Raw genomic sequence first — 19,932 nt, 5'->3', positions numbered from 1 at the left:
GGTGAGCCCTCCCTCGGTTCCCACCCTAGTCTTTCTTCCTCCCCACCTCCCTGTGCATAACATTATGATTTGCATTGATAAATTTGTATATGTACATCACGTATATTGAAATGTTTCCCTCTTTGAGTCTTATTCCTCCTCTTGCCTCCGTCAGTTAGGTCCCGCCCCCTTCACTTCACTAAAGTTTTTCCTTTTTCTGGCATCTATACTGTCCCAGTTTCTTCTAGCTTCCACATATGAGGGAAAACATCTGGCCTTTCAATTTTTGTGACTGACTAATCTCACTTAGTATAATATTCTCCAGTTCCATCCATTTCCCTGCAAATGACATAATTTTGTTCTTCTTTATGGCTAAGAAGATTCGTGTGTGTGTGTGTGTGTGTGTGTGTGTGTGTGTGTGTGTACAGTTTTGTAAACCATCTGTTGATGGACATCTCAGCTGGTCCCATAATTTAGCAGTTATGAATTGTGCAGCTATAAACATAGATTCGCATGCATTACAATGTTACTTTGGTTTCTATTCTTTTGGGTAGATACTCATGAGTAGTATAGTGAGTCATATGGTAGGTTCATTCTCATTCTTCTGAGGATCCTACACTGTGTTTTCCAAAGTGGTTGCACTAATTTGCAATCCTACCAACAGAGTTTCCATTTTCCACATCCTCACCACCATTTATTATTGTTTGTGTTTTAATGATTGCCATTCTAATTGGGGTTAGGTGAAATCTCAAGGTAGTTTTGATTTCCATCTCTCTGATTACTAGTGTTATTGAACATTTTTTATACATTTATTGGCCTTTTGTATTTCTTTGTGAAGTATCCGTTTAGTTCAATTGCCCATTTTTTGATTGGGTTATTTTTTTGGAGATGAGTTTCTTGAGTGCTTTGTACATTCTAGATATTAGTCCTCTATCAAAGGAGTACCTGGCAAAGATCTCCACTTTAAATTTTTGCAGTGTTTTTTCCTCAGAGGTCTCAGTTTATTATTGTTTTAAACAAGAAGTGATGATTAGCAGTTTTCAGGAAGAGGCCGTTGATATATTACCATTTTAAACTATTTTTTTACTCAAATCTTTCCATGAATCCAGATCTCCCTGAAGCTTTTGTTCTCTTGCTTTCCTATTGTATTTTCACCTTTTTGTTTTCAGAATTTTTGTATATTGTCATTCTTGTTTGGGTTTCAACATTTATTACCCCATTTATTCATTTGCATAATATTTGTTCCTTGAATGCTGAGTGTTGGGTGCTTTGCTAGGAGATGATAACATGATACATAAGACTTGGTTTATTCTCTCTTGATGCTTCATCCCCTTTCTTGATTTTTTTCTCTTGGCATGATATAGCATTTTTATCTTTGCTTCTGAATTTCACTTGGAAATAAATATTTCTCTCTAAATATTTCTAAAGAACAGATTATTTTAGCCAGGCGTGGTGGTGCATGCTTGTAATTCCAGCATTTGGGAGTCTGAGACAAGAGTATCGCAGTGCGTGGACAGCTTCAGCTACTTAGTGAGGCCCTTTGCAACCCAGTGAGGCCCTGTTTCAAAATAATAAAATAGGGTTGGGGGTGTAGCTCAGATGTAGAATGCCCCTGGGTCCCCCCCCCCCCAGTATTGCAAAAAAAATCCATTAAAAAAAACAGAGTTATTTGTTTTATTATGCTACTACCATCTTTTATAGTTTGTTTCTTCAAAATATTATAACAAATCAAACAAAGCAGACAGAAATAAAAAGTATGTTAATGGACACTTTCCAAAGAAAAGACGTATCAATTTCTAGGAATCAGTACTCAGAGGAGAGTAATTTTACTTCCTCCTCTACCCTTACAAATGGTTTCAAAAAACTCTAGAAGCTTCTCTCTAGCCCAGGAGATAACTACAGATTACTAACCTCAGTGGGCATGTAATGCTGCCAGACAGTCATCTGATGTGTCTCCAAGGTCCATTTACTTTCCTAATCATCTAGGTGAGTATTTTTAAATTTTCTCTCCACAAACTTTCCTGTCATTTCCCATCCATCTTTTTAGGGGATAACCATGTTTCCTATTTTATTGAAGAAACAGTAAAGAACATCCACACACTACCAATACATATCAATTATTTTGGCTGTATTTGGGCCAATTTAGGCTTCCTGTTATTACTAAGAATGAACTACCAGTGTTACTTGCAAAGGCTGTTTTCTCTACTTTTGAACTAAATTCCACCTGCTTTCTTTTCAAAGACATTGCTTCTAACAGTTCTTTCTTTTTCTTTCTTTTCGGGATCTATACCCAGCAAACCTACAATGCAGATTTTGAATTTGCCAGCCTCTATAATCCCATGAGCCAGTTCCTCATAATCTTCTTCTCTCTTTGTATATGCATATCTCACTGGTTCTTTCTTTGGAGAACTCTAACACGGTGGCCTTCAGGAGACTGGATATAGCTCAGTGGCAGAGCGCTTGCATAGCATGTGTAAGGTCCTGGGTTTGTTCCCCAGCATCACAAAAACTAAAACAGATGGCTTTCAGCACCCACAGCATAGTGTGATGGAATTTATCCTGACTTTACATAACTCTTTAACTAGCATTGCCTCACTTTGGATCAAACTATTCAGCTTTGTGGCTTTTAAGACAAATATACTTGATGTGTTTCTCTCTGCACCCTACCCCACATCCCACTTCCTTAGCCTCATATATGTTAGTGAAACTGGTGGTGTTACCTTCATATATGTACATAGCAGCCAGTCTCAGAAAGTCAAGAGTCGTATATTTAATCTCAATATGGAAGCTAGAGAAATAATAGAAAATAAGAGACTTCAGATAAATGAAGAGAGAGACAAGAGACTCTTATATTATCTCTTGTCTCTGAGATGTGCTTGATTTTTATCACTGTAATGTTTTAAATTAAAATTTTAATTGACAAGTGCTGTATATATTACATACCTTATGTTTTTAGATATGTATATGATATGATGGTCAACTTGATCTAATTAACATGTATATTATATTATATACTTACCTTTTTGTGGTGATAACATTTAAATTTCTGTTAGTGATTTTTAAGTATACAATAAGTTATGACCAACATTAGTCATCATGTTATACAAATAGATCTCTTAAACTTATTTTTTTCTAACTGAAATTTTGTGTCCTTGACCAACATATTCTGCAACATCCTGATCTCCACTCCTGATAACCACTATTCTACATTCAACCTCAAAGTTTGACTTTTTTAGATTCTATATACCTGCGAGACCATACAGTATTAGTCTTTTTTTGGCTGGCTTATTTTAGTGAATACAATGTCCTCTGGGTTCATCCATGTTGTCGTGAATGACAGAACCTTCTTTTTTAAGGTGGAACTTCTTTTTCTTTGTTTTCTGCTTATTTATTTTATGGGAGAGCTCTAGTGCATCTTTTCCATAACCCCACAAGCATGTTCTTTATCATCCCATATGCTTTATTCTTCCCTATTACTCTTTTTCCTTACTAGTAACTTCATTTTTTCCATTATTTTACTGTGAGATTCCTCAAAGGATTTGGCCATATCTAGTATTACAGTTATTCTTTTTAAAATTCTCTCTCAGCCAGGCGTGGTGGCACACGCTTGTAATCCCCGTGCTTGGAAGGCGGAGACAGGAGGATCACGCAGGTTCGAAGCCAGCCACACTGGCTTAAGAGACCCTGTTTCCAAATAAAAATATAAAATAGGTCTGGGAGTGTAGCCTGACGAAGGGTTTCCAGGAACCCCAGTACCCCCAAAAAAACAAAAAAATAAAATAAAATTCTCTCTCAAACCTACTTCCAAGCTCATCAGGCATTCCCCCTAATATTCTATCAGCATTAAACCCACCAGTCATGTCTCAGCCTTCATTCTGCTAGAAGTTCACTTGATAAGATTGATCCTGCCCTCTTTTGTTGTTTGGTGGGGAAAGTTTTTGGGTATTGAATCCAGGGGAAATCTGCCTCTGAGCTACATCCTAGCCCTATTTTATTTATTTATTTTTTAAATTTTGAAACAGGGTGTGTGCATGTAGGCCTCCACCATCTTATACTCCATTAAGGTGAATGAGTACAATGTACCATAAAAAAATTTTAAAAAATGAAACAGGGTCTTGCTAAGTTTCTGAGCTACCTTGCTAATTTGCTGAAGCTTGCCTCAAACCTGTGATCCTCCTGTCTCAGCCTCCCACATGCTAGGTTTATAGGCACGCACCACCAAGCCCAACTCTGCCCTCTTTTTGTAATACTTTTTTACTTGTCTTCCAGAAAGAAGACTTACTTGATTTCCTCCTGCATTTCTGGTAAATTATTCTTCGTAGTGTTTCTTGGAATCTTTGTAGATCTCTCCAACTTTAGACTATAGAGTGACTCAGAACTTAGTTCTCAGTTGTCTTCAGCCATTTCTTTTTTCTGAGCGAATTATTTTTAAAAAATGTTTTTATTGATACATTGTAATTATACATCCTAATGGGGTTCAGAATAATAGAAACATATATGTTTTTGGTGTGTTTTCCTCCAGATTCCACTCAGCCCCTTCTCCCTCCTTAGACATATTATTGAGATTGGTATTTATAATTGCATACATGAATATAATAATATTTTAACTGTTTTCTCATCAAGTCTTCTTTTTCTCTTCCCCACATCCTCTTTCACTACTCTATTGGTATCTTTCCTCTGAAGTCCCTTTTGTTTTCCAAATTTTCTGTAGCTTCCACATATGAGAGAAAACACATCTTTGTTCTTACTAGTTTGTTGTGAGAATCTCAGCCAGTCTCATCACTGAAATATTTTCCAGTATGCCATTGGATCTCAGATTGATATCTCTAACTTCTATCTCAACTTTAAATTCTAGATTCATATATAACTAACTATTTTTTGTGTGTAGGGGAGGCTGGGATTGAACCAGGACTATTCTACCTCTGAACTATGCCCCCAGTTCTCTTTTATTTTTTATTTTGAAATGGGGTCTCACTAAGTTGTGAAAGTTCTTGCTAAGTGTCTGAGGCTATCCTTGAATCTACAGTTCTCCTGTCTCAGCCTCTAAAGTACTGGGAGGACAAGTGTGCCCCGCCATACCTGCCTATGTTTAACTATTTTTATCACGTTTGCTGGGAAGATTGATAAGCATACTGAACTTAACAAGACTTATATAAACCTTTGACACTCCCTCAAAACCTTTTCCTTCACCATTATTATTCATTTCAGAAGTGGCCACTTGAGCTTTTTGTTTTCCAGGTGGTACACCTTGGAAGGAAGGCATTTTTGCACTTTTCTCTTTTTCATACTCAGAAATAATTTGTGAGCAAATCCTCAACTCCATACATCTGACACAAAACCACCTTGGCTCTTCTGCTTTCGCCCATTTCTCACCTACTGCAGTTTCCTGCCTCACTCTCGGTGTGTACAACCACAGTCAAGAGCTAGGCTTTTGCAAAACAGGATCATATCACTCTCCTAGTGGAAATCCTTCAGTGGCTGCTCTGTAGCTTACAAGACCCAAAATGTTGGTGATAACTTTCTGTAGCATGCTTTGTTTAAGGGAGTGAGATATAATTTCCAGCTTTATTTACTACCATTTTCCCCCACCATACTGAATGGGAACTTTCAGTGTCTTTCTTTTTGTCCATAAAACACAAGTATTTGAATAAGACGTTATTCCCAACTCAACAGTAGTACCTGATACATTGTTTGAGAAGAGTGGTCCTGACCTTGCTGTTGCTCTTGTTAAGGAAGAGAATGATTCCATCAATGGGTTGCCTGAGAGTTGCTTCAGGAAGAGATTTTCAAAGGCTCACTCAGTTCATAATGACTGATCTCATTCTGATACCGAATGTATCTGTGTCACTCATCATAGACTCTTAGTATGGCAAAATTGGGAGAGAAAATATGAAACATGCTTAGCTTTTTTTGACCTAAGAAAGTATAATGATGCTGCATCTATGAACTTAATGAGGATTGAGCCAGATATTTTTTTAGCAGGTATAAAACTAAATTTAAAGTCAAGTCATTAAATACAGTTAAATAAAGTAAACATTAATTATGTACTTTCAAAAATACTATGCTCAGGCCAGTGATACTTGAAGACGTGAATGTCTTTCAACAGCAAAAAAAAAAAAAAAAAAAAGACACAAAACTTCACATTTTGTGTCTTGATTCAGAAGTAATGATTCACTGATCCTGACAGGTGTTATTTTAGTCATCTTTTGCACTGCAGAATTTTAGAATATTATTTCATTGTTGTGGAAAAAACCCACTTCAGTTTGTATGCACATGGTGACATCCTCCTCATTTGTATCCAAGCTTCTAGATTTATCCTGTTTGCTACAGTTGGCATCTCTTCATCTGTTAAATTGTCTCTTGTTAGAGTCTTGGCATCAGTGTTAGCTGTTAGATGAATCATTTTTATCTACAAATAACAATCTGGAGATATCATATGGTTCAGTCGTTTTTCTTTGTGAACATTTTTAGTGTCATATATTAAAATGTCAATGCCTTCTGGGTGTGGTGATGCATGCTTTAATCCCAGTATTAGGGAGGCTGAGACAGGAGTATCACAGGTTTGCGGTCAGCCTCTGCTACTTAGTGAGGCCCTCTGCAACTTAGATCCTGTATCAAAATAAAGAATAATATGATTTTGTACTTTATAGTTGAGTAGGATTCCATTGTGTGTATTTCCCATAGTTTTGCTATCCATTCATCTGTTGATGGAGATCTAGTTTGGTTCCATATTTTGGCTCTTACGAATTATTCTATGAACATAGGTATGCATATGTTACTATAGTTCTCTGATTTTAACCCCTTTGGAAAGATACCCAAGAGTGCTATAGCCAGATCATATGGTGGATCCATTTCCAGTTTTCTAAGGAATCTCCACACTGATCTCCATAGTGGTTGAACTAGTTTGCACCCACCAACAGTGTAAAAAAGTTCCTCTTTCCCCACATCTTCTCCAGCATTCACTGTTATTTGATTTCTTTATGTTTGCCACTCTGATTGGGGTTAGATGGAATCTCAGCACAGTTTTGATTTGTATCTCCCTGATGGATAATGTTGTTGAACATTTCATGTATCTATTGGCCCTTTGTATCTCTTCTTTTGTGAAGTGTCTATTCAGTTCAGTTGCCCATTTCTTGATTGGGTTGTCATTCACAAAAAGGTGGAAAGACCGGGAGAATATAAGCCAACCACAGAAAGAAAAGGGGCATATATTTTCTCTAATATGCCTAAACTAAGGAGTATTAGGAATACCAGAGGGACTCCAGATAATATGGGAAACCTCAGGAAAGCTAGAATGGAAGGATAGGAGAGGAAGAATGCTGAGGTTGATTAAATGGAGGAACTACATTTGAGTATGTGTAAAAGTATGACTGTAGCATGGTTAACCTGGACACTCATTGTTGGGAAGGGAGAAGGGGACATGGGGGATGAGAGGGCATCACATTCTGAATGTATGCCATTTTCCATATGATCCACATAAAAAGAAAAAAAGAGAAAAATATATGGTTAATAAAAAAATTTAAAAACAGGGCTGTTGATGCGTAGAATGCCCCTGGGTTCAATCCCCAGTATCACAATAAATAAATAAATAAATAAATAAAGCCCTTTGAAAGCTACTGTTTGATATTTTCTCCATCTATATATATGGGCACATATAAAAGTCACACATGAAAAACTATCTGGTAGAAATAATTTATACTTGGAATATAATTTCTCTGATCTAAAAATTTAGATAAGTATGTGCTGTTATAGTTTGGCTCTAGAATATCCCACTGAGCTCACATATTGGAAGCCTAGTCCCAAGGCAGCAAGGCTCACACGTGAGGCCTCAAGGCAAGCATTGGATCGTGAGGCTCTGATCTTGGTAGTGAATAAATCCATCTGTAGCGGGGTAGACTACTTGGAACTGGCAATCTGGTTGGAGAAAGGGGGCCACTAGGGGCATGCTCTAGAAAGGGTTCATCTTCTCCCTTTCTCGGAACAACTGTCTGTCTGTCTTTTTCTATCTCTGTCCCTATCTCTCTCTCTCTTTTCTTCCCAGCCTCTGTCTCCCCATCTCTCCCTGTCACTCTTTCGCACACTCTTCCTATCTCCACCTCTTCCTGGATGCCATGAGCTGATTAGCTTTTCTCTCCCACATCTGCTATGATGTTCTGCCTTAGAGCCAGATGACCATAAATTGAGTTCTCTGAAACTATTATCCAAATAAACATTTCCTTCTCTATGTTGTTCTTGTCAAGTATTTTGGCAGTGAGGACAAGCCGACTAACACAGGTGAAATGTTTGATGGTACTAATTTACATTGCAACATTGGCAGAATATAAAAAAAACAAAACTGAAGATAAGAGAGTAGGAATATTGTATAGTGCTCAAAAGCAAGTAATGGTTAGCAAATAGCAGCTGTTAAAGTGACAGACTGTTCATATCTTTCTTGTTTAGAACAGGATGCTTCCATGTTAGTGATCTGTTTCATTTTTGTTTTCTGAGTTAAAATTTGATCGCCCATGAGTTACTCTTATAACCCAGTGGTCAGCCCACTCTACTATGTCTTATTTTGATGTGCTCAGGAGGAGAACTTCTTTCTCACAGAAGGAGGGGAAATCTAGAACTTTCATACTGAGAATTAAAAATTTCCCAAAGAATTGAATAATATATCCAGTTATTATTGAAAACATTAGACATATCTAATGATATGAGATGAGAATTTTTCTTCTTACTTTCCTATCGAGAATCTCACTTATTTTCTTACTTTTTCAAAAACTACCTTTATTTTGTTATATTCAGGGTGATATATAATAAGCAATCTAAATTATAGTTATAATTTATATGCTTTACTACTTTGTGGAATCTGTCTTTATCAAGAAACAATTTGATGTGCATTTTCTCAGCTGGAGCTGATATCTTCAAAGAGATGAGTAAGGTTTTTTTCTTCTTCTTATGTTTCTGATGCCACTAGCAAGCAACTGGAGGAGCCAAAGCATGTCACTGACTCTAAGGGCCATATCAGCCAGGCCACGTGGCATTGATCTTAGAAATGTAAAATGGATTCTTTACTGAAAGCATCAAATATATTAGTAACTTGTGATGGAGGCAGACTTCTAATTGTTCCTAGGGCATTGTGAATAGACTCTGTTAACTAGAATATTTCTCTAGAAGCCCTTCCCGAAAGCTGTCCTCTTTGGGGATTTCTAAGAAGTAGACAGAGTGACAAGTAATATGAGCTCCTTGTGTGAACACATGTGTCACTTTCCAATTCTTTTTCATTTTTATCTTTTGTCTCATATCCTTTTTATGTTATTTTCCTACCTATTCTGGATCAATAATAAGGTCTTTTTCACTTTTTTATACTAGATTTATTGAGATATAATTAATATACCATACAATTTACCCATTTAAAGTATACAGTTCATTAGTTTTTATATATTCAGATAGGCTCATCCATTACCAGAGATAATTTTAGAACATTTTTATCACATCAAAAAAGAAACATTATATTCCCTTTTCTCTCTTTTTTTGATCTAGTCCTAAACTGTAAAACCTAATCTGACTGTGTAGATTAATATATTTTGGACTCTCATTTGAATGTATCATAGAAAATAAGATTTTGTAACTGCCTCCTTTGCAAGGTTTATTCATATTATTTGCCACATGAAACCTATCAATACTTCATTCCTTATTGTGGTTGAATTATATTTCATTGAATGTGCTACAATATACTTATAAATTTGTCTGCTAATTAGACATTTTGATTATTTCTACATCCATCTGTAACTGTCTATGTGAGCACATATTTTTATTTCTCTTTAGCATGTATATAGGAGTTTAGTTGCTGGATTATATGATAACTGTGTTTCATCAGTTCTGGAATTGCCTCCAACTGTATTCTAAAACAGCCTCACCTTTCACATTCTAAGTAGCAGAGTACAAGGTTCTTAAGTTTCCAGTATCATTTCTAACACTTTTGGTGATCTGGCACTTTGAAATGGCCTCTAGTGTATAAATGGTTGCTCATTGTACTTTTGAAGCTCTCTTATTAGCAATAATGATGATCATCTTTTTATGTGTTTATTGGGTACATGATATATTCCTGTGTGTTGTGATGACTATTTTGATTCATTGCCTGTTTTTAAGTTAGTCGTGTATCTTTTTATTATTGAGTACTGTGCATATTGTACTTTATTTATGCCTATTAGCCTTTGCTCTTGATGTTCCCTTTACCTAGAGTTGTAGTTCTTATTCTTCGCATAGAGAGTGCTTTCTAAGTCTTTTAAACTTAGTCTAAATGGCATTTCCTCAAATAAACTATTTCTACATTATCTAAAATATATTTATTCCCTTGTTTATCTCTCTCTTTCTCTTTCTTTCATAGTGGAAGCCTGGGGTTGTTTTACCTCCAAATTACACTCTCAGCCTTATTTAATTTTTTTTATTTTGAAATGGGGTCTTTCTAAGTATGGAGGCTATCCTCAAACATGCAAATTCCTGTTTTACCCTTCTAAGTACTGGGATTGCCGGTGTGTGCAACTGTGCCCAGCTTCCCTTATTTCTCCAACAGCCTTTATACTTTACAATGAGATCATGTATTTCTCATTATCTCTGCTGCCCTAGAATGTGATCTCCATGAGGCAAAGATAGTATATACCTTAGGTAGCATTATGGTTTGGATCTTAAATGTCCCCCAAAGCTCATGTGTTAAAGGTTTGGTTTCTAGCTAAGGATGTTAATTGGGAGGTGGTGGAAATTTTAGGGGGGTGCTTTTAGTTGGAAGAAGTTAAGGTATTAAAGTGGTCTTTGAAGAGGGTATATGGGGATCCCTGCCCTCTCTTTTCTCTTTGTCTTTCAGGTCACCATGATGTGAGTAGCTTTGCTCTATCATGTTGCCCCTGCCATGATGTTCACCATACCACAGGCCCAGATAGGGGGAAAGCTACCATGAACTGAAACCATGAGCCAAAAAAAACACAACCTTTTAAGTTGTTATCACAGGTAGTTTGTCACAGTGACAAAAATCTGACTAACACAGGTAGAATATAATACAGAAGTTATTTGCTGAATGACTGGATTAATCAACATTAAATTTCTTTTCCCTTTTATTCTCATCGTGAAACTATTTTACATATTTAGCACTAGATATTAGAAATTATTTTCAGCCAATCTGAAAAAATTTAGAATTTTTTTTTTTGTGGTACTAGTGATTGAACTCAGGATCAATCTACCTCTAAGCTACACCCCAGCCCTATTTTTTATTATTTATTTTGAAACAGTTTCACTAAGTTGTGGAGGGCCTCACTAAATAGCTGAGGCTGGTTGTTAACCTATGATCCTCGATCCTCCTGTCTCAGCCTCCCAAGTACAGATATTACAAGTGTGTGCCACCACACCCAACATAGAAATTCTTACTTTTACTTGGAATGGCCTTCAATCTGACTCAGTTTCTAGAGCATGTGTAACTCTGCAGTTAGAAAACTCCTTTAGGCTGGGCATGATGACACATGCTTATAATTCCAGCATTGGAGAGGCAAAAACAGGAGGACTGTGGTTCACGGACAGCCTCAGCTACTACTTAGTGAGGTCCTTTTCAACCCAGTCAGACTCTGTTTCAAAATAAAGAATAAAAAATAGGACTGGGGTTGTAGCTCAGAGATAGAATGCCCCTGGGTTCCATCTCCAGTTCCTCAAAAAAAAAAAAAAAAGAAAAAAAAAAAAGAAAGAAAGCTCCTTTATTTAGGATTCTGTATATATCACTCATGAAGTAGTCACCCTTATTATAGTTACTTTATCATTTGAAAAGTGGTACTTTATATTTTTATAGCACATAATGCATTATTAGTATTAAATTCTTTTTTCACAATTGAAAAAAGTAACCAAAAATGCACAACCTTTTATTCTGTGATTACTTCAAATTTAGCCTTTTATAGCTTTAGCATCTTACTTTACAGATCCTTTCTCCACATTTTTACTTATCTGATAGGAAATTGATTTTCTGCCTGACAAAACATTCTCCTTCAAATACTATATAAAATACTAAGTTCCATGGTGATAATCATTTATTTTAGTGGAATGCATCAAATAATATTAAAATTTTATAGTTAAATTATTCAGATATCTTTAGTTGGATATTTTTGGATAACATTATTCTTATATGAAAGAATGGATCAAATTAAAGTTCATAATGTATAACCTAAATATTTCACTCTGTAGTGCCTTATATTTTATTTTGCCTCACTTCATTTTTGCCTAACATGAAAAGAGTTCTGTATTACAATTTAAATTAGATAGAGGGAGGATGTAAAACAAAATTGAAGCAAATTCTAGTTAAGACTTTTTTCAGTTCGTAAATATTCAAGTCTGAATGAATTCAGTATAAAATGTCTTGAATCATTAGGTTCTATGTATTAATCAAATGTCTACAAGAAACACATTATATTTGTAGGTAAGTACCATGAATCTAAGCCACTATATTACAACTGTACTTTTTACATAACTTTAGAACTTCATAAAAGTAGTATAAATGAAAATCATCAGCAGTGTTAATATATTAATATGTTGGGGTTGGAAAAGATTTCTTGATAGGTAAAGTTTATTTGAACATTTTGTAGTTTCATAGTGCCACTGATAGAAACATAATAAATAAAATTTCTAGTTTAGTAATGGAAGCAAAGAATAATGGTAGCATAATTTGTAGAGTTGTATTTAGTGAATGAGTTAAAAAGTTCATAAGTTTGTGACTATATTTTTAGTATGTCAATACTTTTTCATAGCTCATACTCTTCATCTTGATTATGGTAATATGCTATTATTATCTTTAATTGTATACAATGAAAGTTGTTGAAATTCAGCCTGTTACTTTATTTTTTACTTATTTTTAATTTTTAATTGGTTCATTGTAGTCATACATCTTAATGGGGTATGAGATGATAGAGGCATACATGCACACAATAACTCACTTAGCCCTTCCCCAATTCCCACCCCATTTCCTCCCTCCTCCCTTTTTCTCATGTTTGGCCTAGTGGTTGACTTTGATATGTTCACGAAGTACATATTATACCTTAGGGAATTTCTCTCTTCCTCCTTCTCACCCCCTTATTTGCTCATCTATGATTTCTTCTTCTATGATTTCTTCTTCATTTAAGAGTTCCTCCTATGACCCCTTTTCTCCCTAGCTTTTGCATATTAGGGAGAGCATCCGAATTCTTTTTGTGATTAACTAATCTCACTTAGCATAATGTTCTCTAGTTCCATCAATTTTCCTGTAGATGGTGTAATTTTGTTCTTCTTTACAGTGGAGTAAAATTCCATTGTGTACATATCCCATAGTTTTGTAATCCATTCATCTATTGATGGACATCTTGGCTGGTTTCATGGTTTGGCAATTGTGAATTCTGCAGCTATGATCATAGATATACATGCATTAGTTAGGTAGTTTGGTTTTCATTCTTTTGGGTAGATACCCAGAAATGGTATTGCTGGATTATATGGTAAGTTTATTTCTATTCTTCTGAGGGTCCTTCATACTGTTTTCTAAAGTGGTTACACTAATTTGGAATCCCACCAACATTGTATTAGAGGTCCCACGTCTCCATATCCTCACCAGCATTTTTTGTCATTGTATGCTTTTAATGTGAAATCTCAGGGTAGTTTTGATTTACATCTCTTTTATGATGAATGATGTTGAACATTTTTTCATACATTTATTGTTACTTTTTCAGTTGAAAAATATCTCTAACCTAATAAGATACACTAATTTTTACTGATTTTTTTAAAGTTTCATGTCATTATTGAGTTTAACTCCTTATTCACCAGTGCTATTTCTCACTGATGTTTTCTATCCTTTCAGAAATGAATTATGTCCATGAATTATCTTTATTTCTAAATTTACAAATGTATACTCTACATTTCTACTAGTTTAGATTCAGAATTAGAATATTAGATTATTAGAATATTACCTAGAAAGCAAGTAAAGTAAAATTTTTTTAAGAGAGGAAAGAGAAAAAGATGAACTATATTGCATGTAAATTTTAATAAAATAGAGGAGTGTCCTACTAACAAATGGCTAGATTATATTGCTTTTATTGTCAGTCTTATAAATTATGTAAAATTATAATTGAACCTCTCCAAAATAGAATTGTATAGACATTACTATAAAAGTTCTCTGGAAATAATATGATACTGCATAAAATGTAATGCATGTATGTCACCACAAGTCTTTTATCCCATTAAGATGTATGATGACAACAATGCACCAATAAAAAATAAAAAAAAATAAAATGCAACATGATGATAGAAATTGCTCTGACTTTAAAAGACTTGTGTATGCTATGCTTTCTTCAGGTAAAAATAACTAACTTTTATTTCCTATCAGTCTGTTAACTGAGGAGACTGGTGGTATGACTGAAATTATAGCTTCTTTCCTCTGTTGTAAAGATTGAGCTGTAGCTGGTTAAATACTTAGTTTCAAAGTCAGAGTATTTTCTTTTGAATAATAAAACTATATTATCACATATTTATACCCTCATGTTGGAAGCAAATATATCTATATTAAGTAGGAAAACTATATCATCTACTAGCTTAGATGTAGTAAGTTGATAAAGAATAAGTCCTTATTTTTTAACTCCATTGATCTTTCCTATAGCAAATACTTAGTTATCAATTATTAAAGAGAAGCAAAAGTGGTGTGATAAATCTGAAATGAGGAATTGCATCTTATGAATATAGTTGTTCAAATACGTACTTGTAGGAATTCAGATACTCTTAAATTTAGAGATGAAAAGTTATCTGTTGTATATTCCCTCTGTTAGCTCTCTTTTCAGAGGCTATGCAGTCTTCTCTTATATGTATAAATTGAAATGATGACTATGTTAATCTAAATGGAAGAAGACAAAAAGAAATAAAATGGAAATAAAATATTGTACAACTAAGCTTCAGTAAAATAGAAAGTTGCCTATCTGAACCATTTTTAGGTATCTTTTGTTAGTTACTCTATGGAGTCGTCCATGTATTTTTGTTACTTTTGGAACATCTGTTATGACATTGTATAGATTAATAACTCAAAATTACTGACTAAAACCTAGGGAAGAATTATTAAGTTTTCTGTGTGAATAGCAGATTTTATTTGTGTTTATATTGAGCTTACATTTTCCCTCCTTTTATTTTATTTTATTGTTTTAATTTAATTTTTATTTTTTATAAGTGGAACATATTAAGAATTGTGTACATTTACATTGTGCTTCATGCCCTTCCCCTTCCTTTTCTCTCCCCCCCAATAGAGAGTGTCCAGGTTAATCATGTTGTATTTATGCTATTACACATATTTGTATGTAGCTCCTCCATTGAACAACCTCAGCTTTCTTCCTCTCCTATCCTTCCATTCAAGCTTTCCTGAGATTTCCCTTCCATCATCTGGAATCCCTCTGGTATTACCACTACTCCCTAGCTTGAACATATTAAGAAAACATGTCCCTTCTCTTTCTGTGCTTGACTAATCTCACTTAACATATTGTTCTCTAGTTCCTTCTATCTTCTTGCAAATGCTATTATTTTATTTTTCTTTATAGTTGAATAGAATTTCATTGTGTGTATTTCCCATAATTTTGCAATCCACTCATCTGTTGATGGAGATCTAGGTTGGTTCCATATTTTGGCTATTACAAATTGTGCTGCTATGAACATGGATATGCATATGTTAACATAGTTCTCTGATTTCAACCGCTTTGGAAAGATACTCAAGAGTGGTAAAGCTGGATCAGATGGTGGATCTATTCCCAGTTTTCTAAAGAATCTCCATACTGATCTCCATAGTGGCTGAACTACTTTGCACTCCCACCAACAGCGTAAAAGAGTTCCTCTTTCCCCATATCCTTTGTGGTTTGTTTATTCATATTCATTTATTTGAATTATCCTGAAGTAAAAATAAAAATAAGAATGTGAACAAAATTTTAAAAAAGAAAAAAATCAACTGGCTGTAAGTGTGGATTTTCCCTGCACTATTTATTAGTATAATTGAAGTTGCATACATGTTCTGAGTTGTGTGGTGAAATCTGCCCACTCCCTCTGTCCCGCCTGGGATGTGGACCATTCCTTTGTCCTGCTTATTAACCAATTATGTGATAAGTGTCCTTTAGTCACTAAGTTGCCGACCTTGTTGATCAAATTAACTATTGCAGTATCATAGTGCTCGTACTCAAATAATCCCTAGTTTACTTAATAAAGGTTTTAAAGAACAAGAGTAATGGTGCTGGCATTTTATTACAGTAAACAAAAATATTGTTCTATTTTATTATGAGTTCTTAATCTCTTAGAGTGCTAATTTATAAATTTAACATGATCATTAGGTGGGATATGTAGGAAAAATAGAGTATATATAGGGTTTTGTACTGTCCATGATTTCAGCTCTCCACTAAGGAGTTTTGAAACATATCTGCCCTGGATAGATAACATAGGACTTACCATATGTACTTGTACTTACATATGCCTTAAATGACATAGTTTCATGAGGGCAGTGACATTGTCTCTATTATTTTAGTCACATAGGAACCTTACACATTTATTTAAGTTCATTTAACTGATACATTGAAACATAAAAATTGTACATTTAAATAACCAGTATTTCAGAATACCATTTCAGTATTTTAACACCTTCCTAAGTATTAATTTTTCAAAATGAGGAACTAAATGATTGGCTAGAGATTTTTACACTTTCGCTTTCTTTTTGCTTTAAAAACGTGAATAAAATTACACCTGAGTGTGCATGAAGAATGACTGTCATATTTACGTCAGTCAGTGTAATGGAAGCTTTAGATTCACATTATCTGCTAACTGCATCCTCAATAATGAACCATGTTGATATAAAATACTATTAAAAATGATTACAAACTAATAATCTATTTTGAGCTTTTAAAAGGCAAATAATCCACTTTATAAACTTTTAGGAAATATGTTAAGTAACAATTGCCATTTATAAGATGTAATTACTTTGAAAGCTGCATATAATACTTTCTATGGAATTTGCAGCTCTTTACACATTTAATGTCTATTATTATATTATTAATATATTATATTACTAGTATCTACTTAGTGTAGATATTAGTAATAATGTATGTTTTCCTTATTAGACAGTGATCTTGGCAAGCTATTATTACGCTTCAAAATGTCTGATAAACAAGCTGAGTGGATAGAAAACTGCCGAAGACAATTCTGCAAAATGATGAAGGCCAAACCCGATGTAATCAGTGGAGGTGGTGAGTGCATTGCTTTCTATTATGGGCTATTTTTTGTATGAAATTATGTCAATACAAGCTGTGGCTACGGAATATTAGTGTCATTGTATCCAGAGAACATAATGCTAATTCTAAAAATCCACTGACTTTTGAGAAACTTATGATTCTGAGAGAACAAAAAATACGAGACATTCCAAAGCTTTTTTTGTTAACTAAGAGGTCTTTGTAACCAAAACTGGAACTTAATATCTGCCTTTACATAGGCAGCAGTTCAGTTTTAACAGTTTTTACCTGAATATATTTGTATTGAGTAGCTGGGCATGGTGGTGCACGCTTATAATTCCTATTACTTGGTTGACTGAGACAGGAGGAATGCGGTTCCCAGACACCCTCAGCTACTTAGTGAAGCCTTCTGCAACTTAGTGAGACCCTGTTTCAAAATAAAGCATTAAAAAAAAGGGTTGGGGGTATAGCTTGGGGGCAGAATGACCCTGGTTTCAACCACCAGTACCACACACAAAAAATTTTATTATTGTATTAAGTATTGAATTGTTATTTAAAGGGATTTTGAAATGTTGCTGTATTCATCGAAATATATTTAGTGATATCTAAGAAAATCTTGTTTTAAGGGAGCATCCATAGTTTGTAAATTAGCAAAAAGTTTACATTCTGATATTTTACACTTGCATTAATTTCTTGAAATTACAATTTTTAAATTATTGATATTTACTTTGAATAAAATAGAATCTCTAAGGAAAAGGTTCTAATGCCAATATAGGCTAGATTTCTTAGAAGCTGTAATAATAATAATAATAATAATAATAATAATAATAATTATTATTATTATTATTATTATTATTATTGTGGTACTGGGATTCCTGGAAGCCCTTCTACTTCCGGGCTACACTCCCAGACATATTTTATATATATATATTTATTTGGAAATGGGGTCTCTTAAGCCAGCAAAGCTGGCTTCAAACCTGCGCGATCCTCCTGTTTCTGCCTCCCAAGCGCGTTCCACCACGCCCTGCGGAAGCTGTAATTTAAACGTGATTGTTTACTTGATCATCAGTATATTATGTTTTTGTATTTGTATCATTTGTTATAAAATTAAAATTGAGAAATAGAAAAATAAGTCTGTATTTCATAATTATTGAAGAAATTGAATTTTCTGAGAATAATGATTTATATAGAGATACAGATATATCTATAATAATGATACATATCTATAGTAATTTGACTATATATATATATATATATATATATATATATATCCATGGGTAAGAAATCAAGCATTATTCTTCAAGTTTTATCTCTTAATATTTATAAAATAATTACTATAAAAATTAGCTCCTCATTGATTACATAATAGAGAACATCGAAAATGGACTGTTTTAGTGGGTTTTGTGCACAACAAAAGGTACAGAGCAGATTTCAAAAGCAGCAGCTTGGAATGACATTTAGTTTAAATAAAACAAGTAAAAGTGCATTTCTAAGTTTATATCTGTCCAGCGCAGGGATAGTGATGAGACAAAAGAGCTAAGTAAGTCATGTGTGCATATATGCCTCTACCATCTTGTACTTCATTAAACTGTATGACTACAATGCACCTATAAAACAAAACAAAAGGAAAGGGAAATATCACCTATTTAATCATTACGCATGCCTGTGAAATGGAACAAATAAGTAGAAGAAGTTTGCTGGTGGAATTGCGTTCTGTTTGGAATCTGGGCACTTTCCACAAGTCTTGTCTTTGGTTATTGTTATCTTGATACCATGTCCAGGATTGGTCTTACTTTCAATAACAGATCTGGTTCTCTCTGCAGGATGTGCTTTATTTGCTCACACAAAGATCAGTTATTCTTCACATTAACTTTATAGTATTGTTTATACATTTTAGTAATTTTGGAAACTGAATCCTGCAAATTTTAGGTAACTAGCCCAAGTGATAGAAGAATCAAGAGGTAAATCCTAGTAATTCAAGATCAAAACTTATGACTTAGTAACTTCCCAAAGGCCTCACTTCTTAAAACACTCACATTAGGTATTCGGTGCCAACATAAGAATTTGGGGGAATACCAACATTCATACCATAGCTGATGACAAGGCTAATAAAGAAAGCAGTCAGCACCCAAGTATCCTTGAACATCCTACCTTCACTTTGTCTTCAGCAGTAACTCATGGGTTAGTTTTAAATACAAATATTAAAATTTGTTTTTATAGTCTTTTAGTGTCATACTCCTACTCAGGGAATAAACGTGATTAAAAAGAGAAAGTCTGTAATTTTAAATCCTCTGTATAAATTTTAAGCCTATCATTTAAAATCAATGCATTCACATAAAATAAATAATACTCTGTATTTTTCTCTCTGGATAATATCCTGTTAATTTGTTTTTAAAATTAAGAATTGTTTCATGTCATGAATGAATTCTTTATCAGCTGTTATACAATGAGTAACTGTTGATCATACTGAGATGCATAGCCATTTAATTGTGCAGTTGGTTAGAGAGAAGTGTTAATGAGATCAGGGCCATGGGCTCAATTTTTGTATGTGGATGAATATTAGGTATTATTTCATAACTATAGCCTATTCCTCGGAATAGATGAATGTGTACCGTACTCTTCATAATGGTTGCTGGGCAAAATGAATATATTTGGATCAGCAAAATTCCAGACCTTCATAGAATAATACTTCAGTGATGTAATTTTTGCATAAGAAGTAGGACTTATTTTATTG

General features: G+C 34.2%; 1 protein-coding gene across 2 annotated transcripts in view; it reads left to right on the top strand.

Annotated features, from left to right (window-relative positions):
• Positions 1-19,932, top strand: part of TBC1D32 (TBC1 domain family member 32) — a gene marked incomplete at its 5' end in the record, with an annotated part of 226,159 nt that overhangs the window by 160,763 nt on the left and 45,464 nt on the right. For both annotated transcript variants that reach the window (XM_080699878.1, XM_080699877.1), the window contains one exon: positions 17,091-17,216. In XM_080699878.1, coding sequence (XP_080556004.1) covers positions 17,091-17,216 — 126 coding nt within the window. The remainder of the gene's footprint in view (positions 1-17,090; positions 17,217-19,932) is intronic.

The sequence above is a fragment of the Muscardinus avellanarius genome (genome assembly GCF_963383645.1).
Source record: "Muscardinus avellanarius genome assembly, chromosome: 8".
In the NCBI taxonomy this organism is placed as follows: domain Eukaryota; kingdom Metazoa; phylum Chordata; class Mammalia; order Rodentia; family Gliridae; genus Muscardinus; species Muscardinus avellanarius.
The sequence above is the reverse complement of the archived record's forward strand: the minus strand, read 5'-3'. Positions and strand labels throughout refer to the sequence as shown.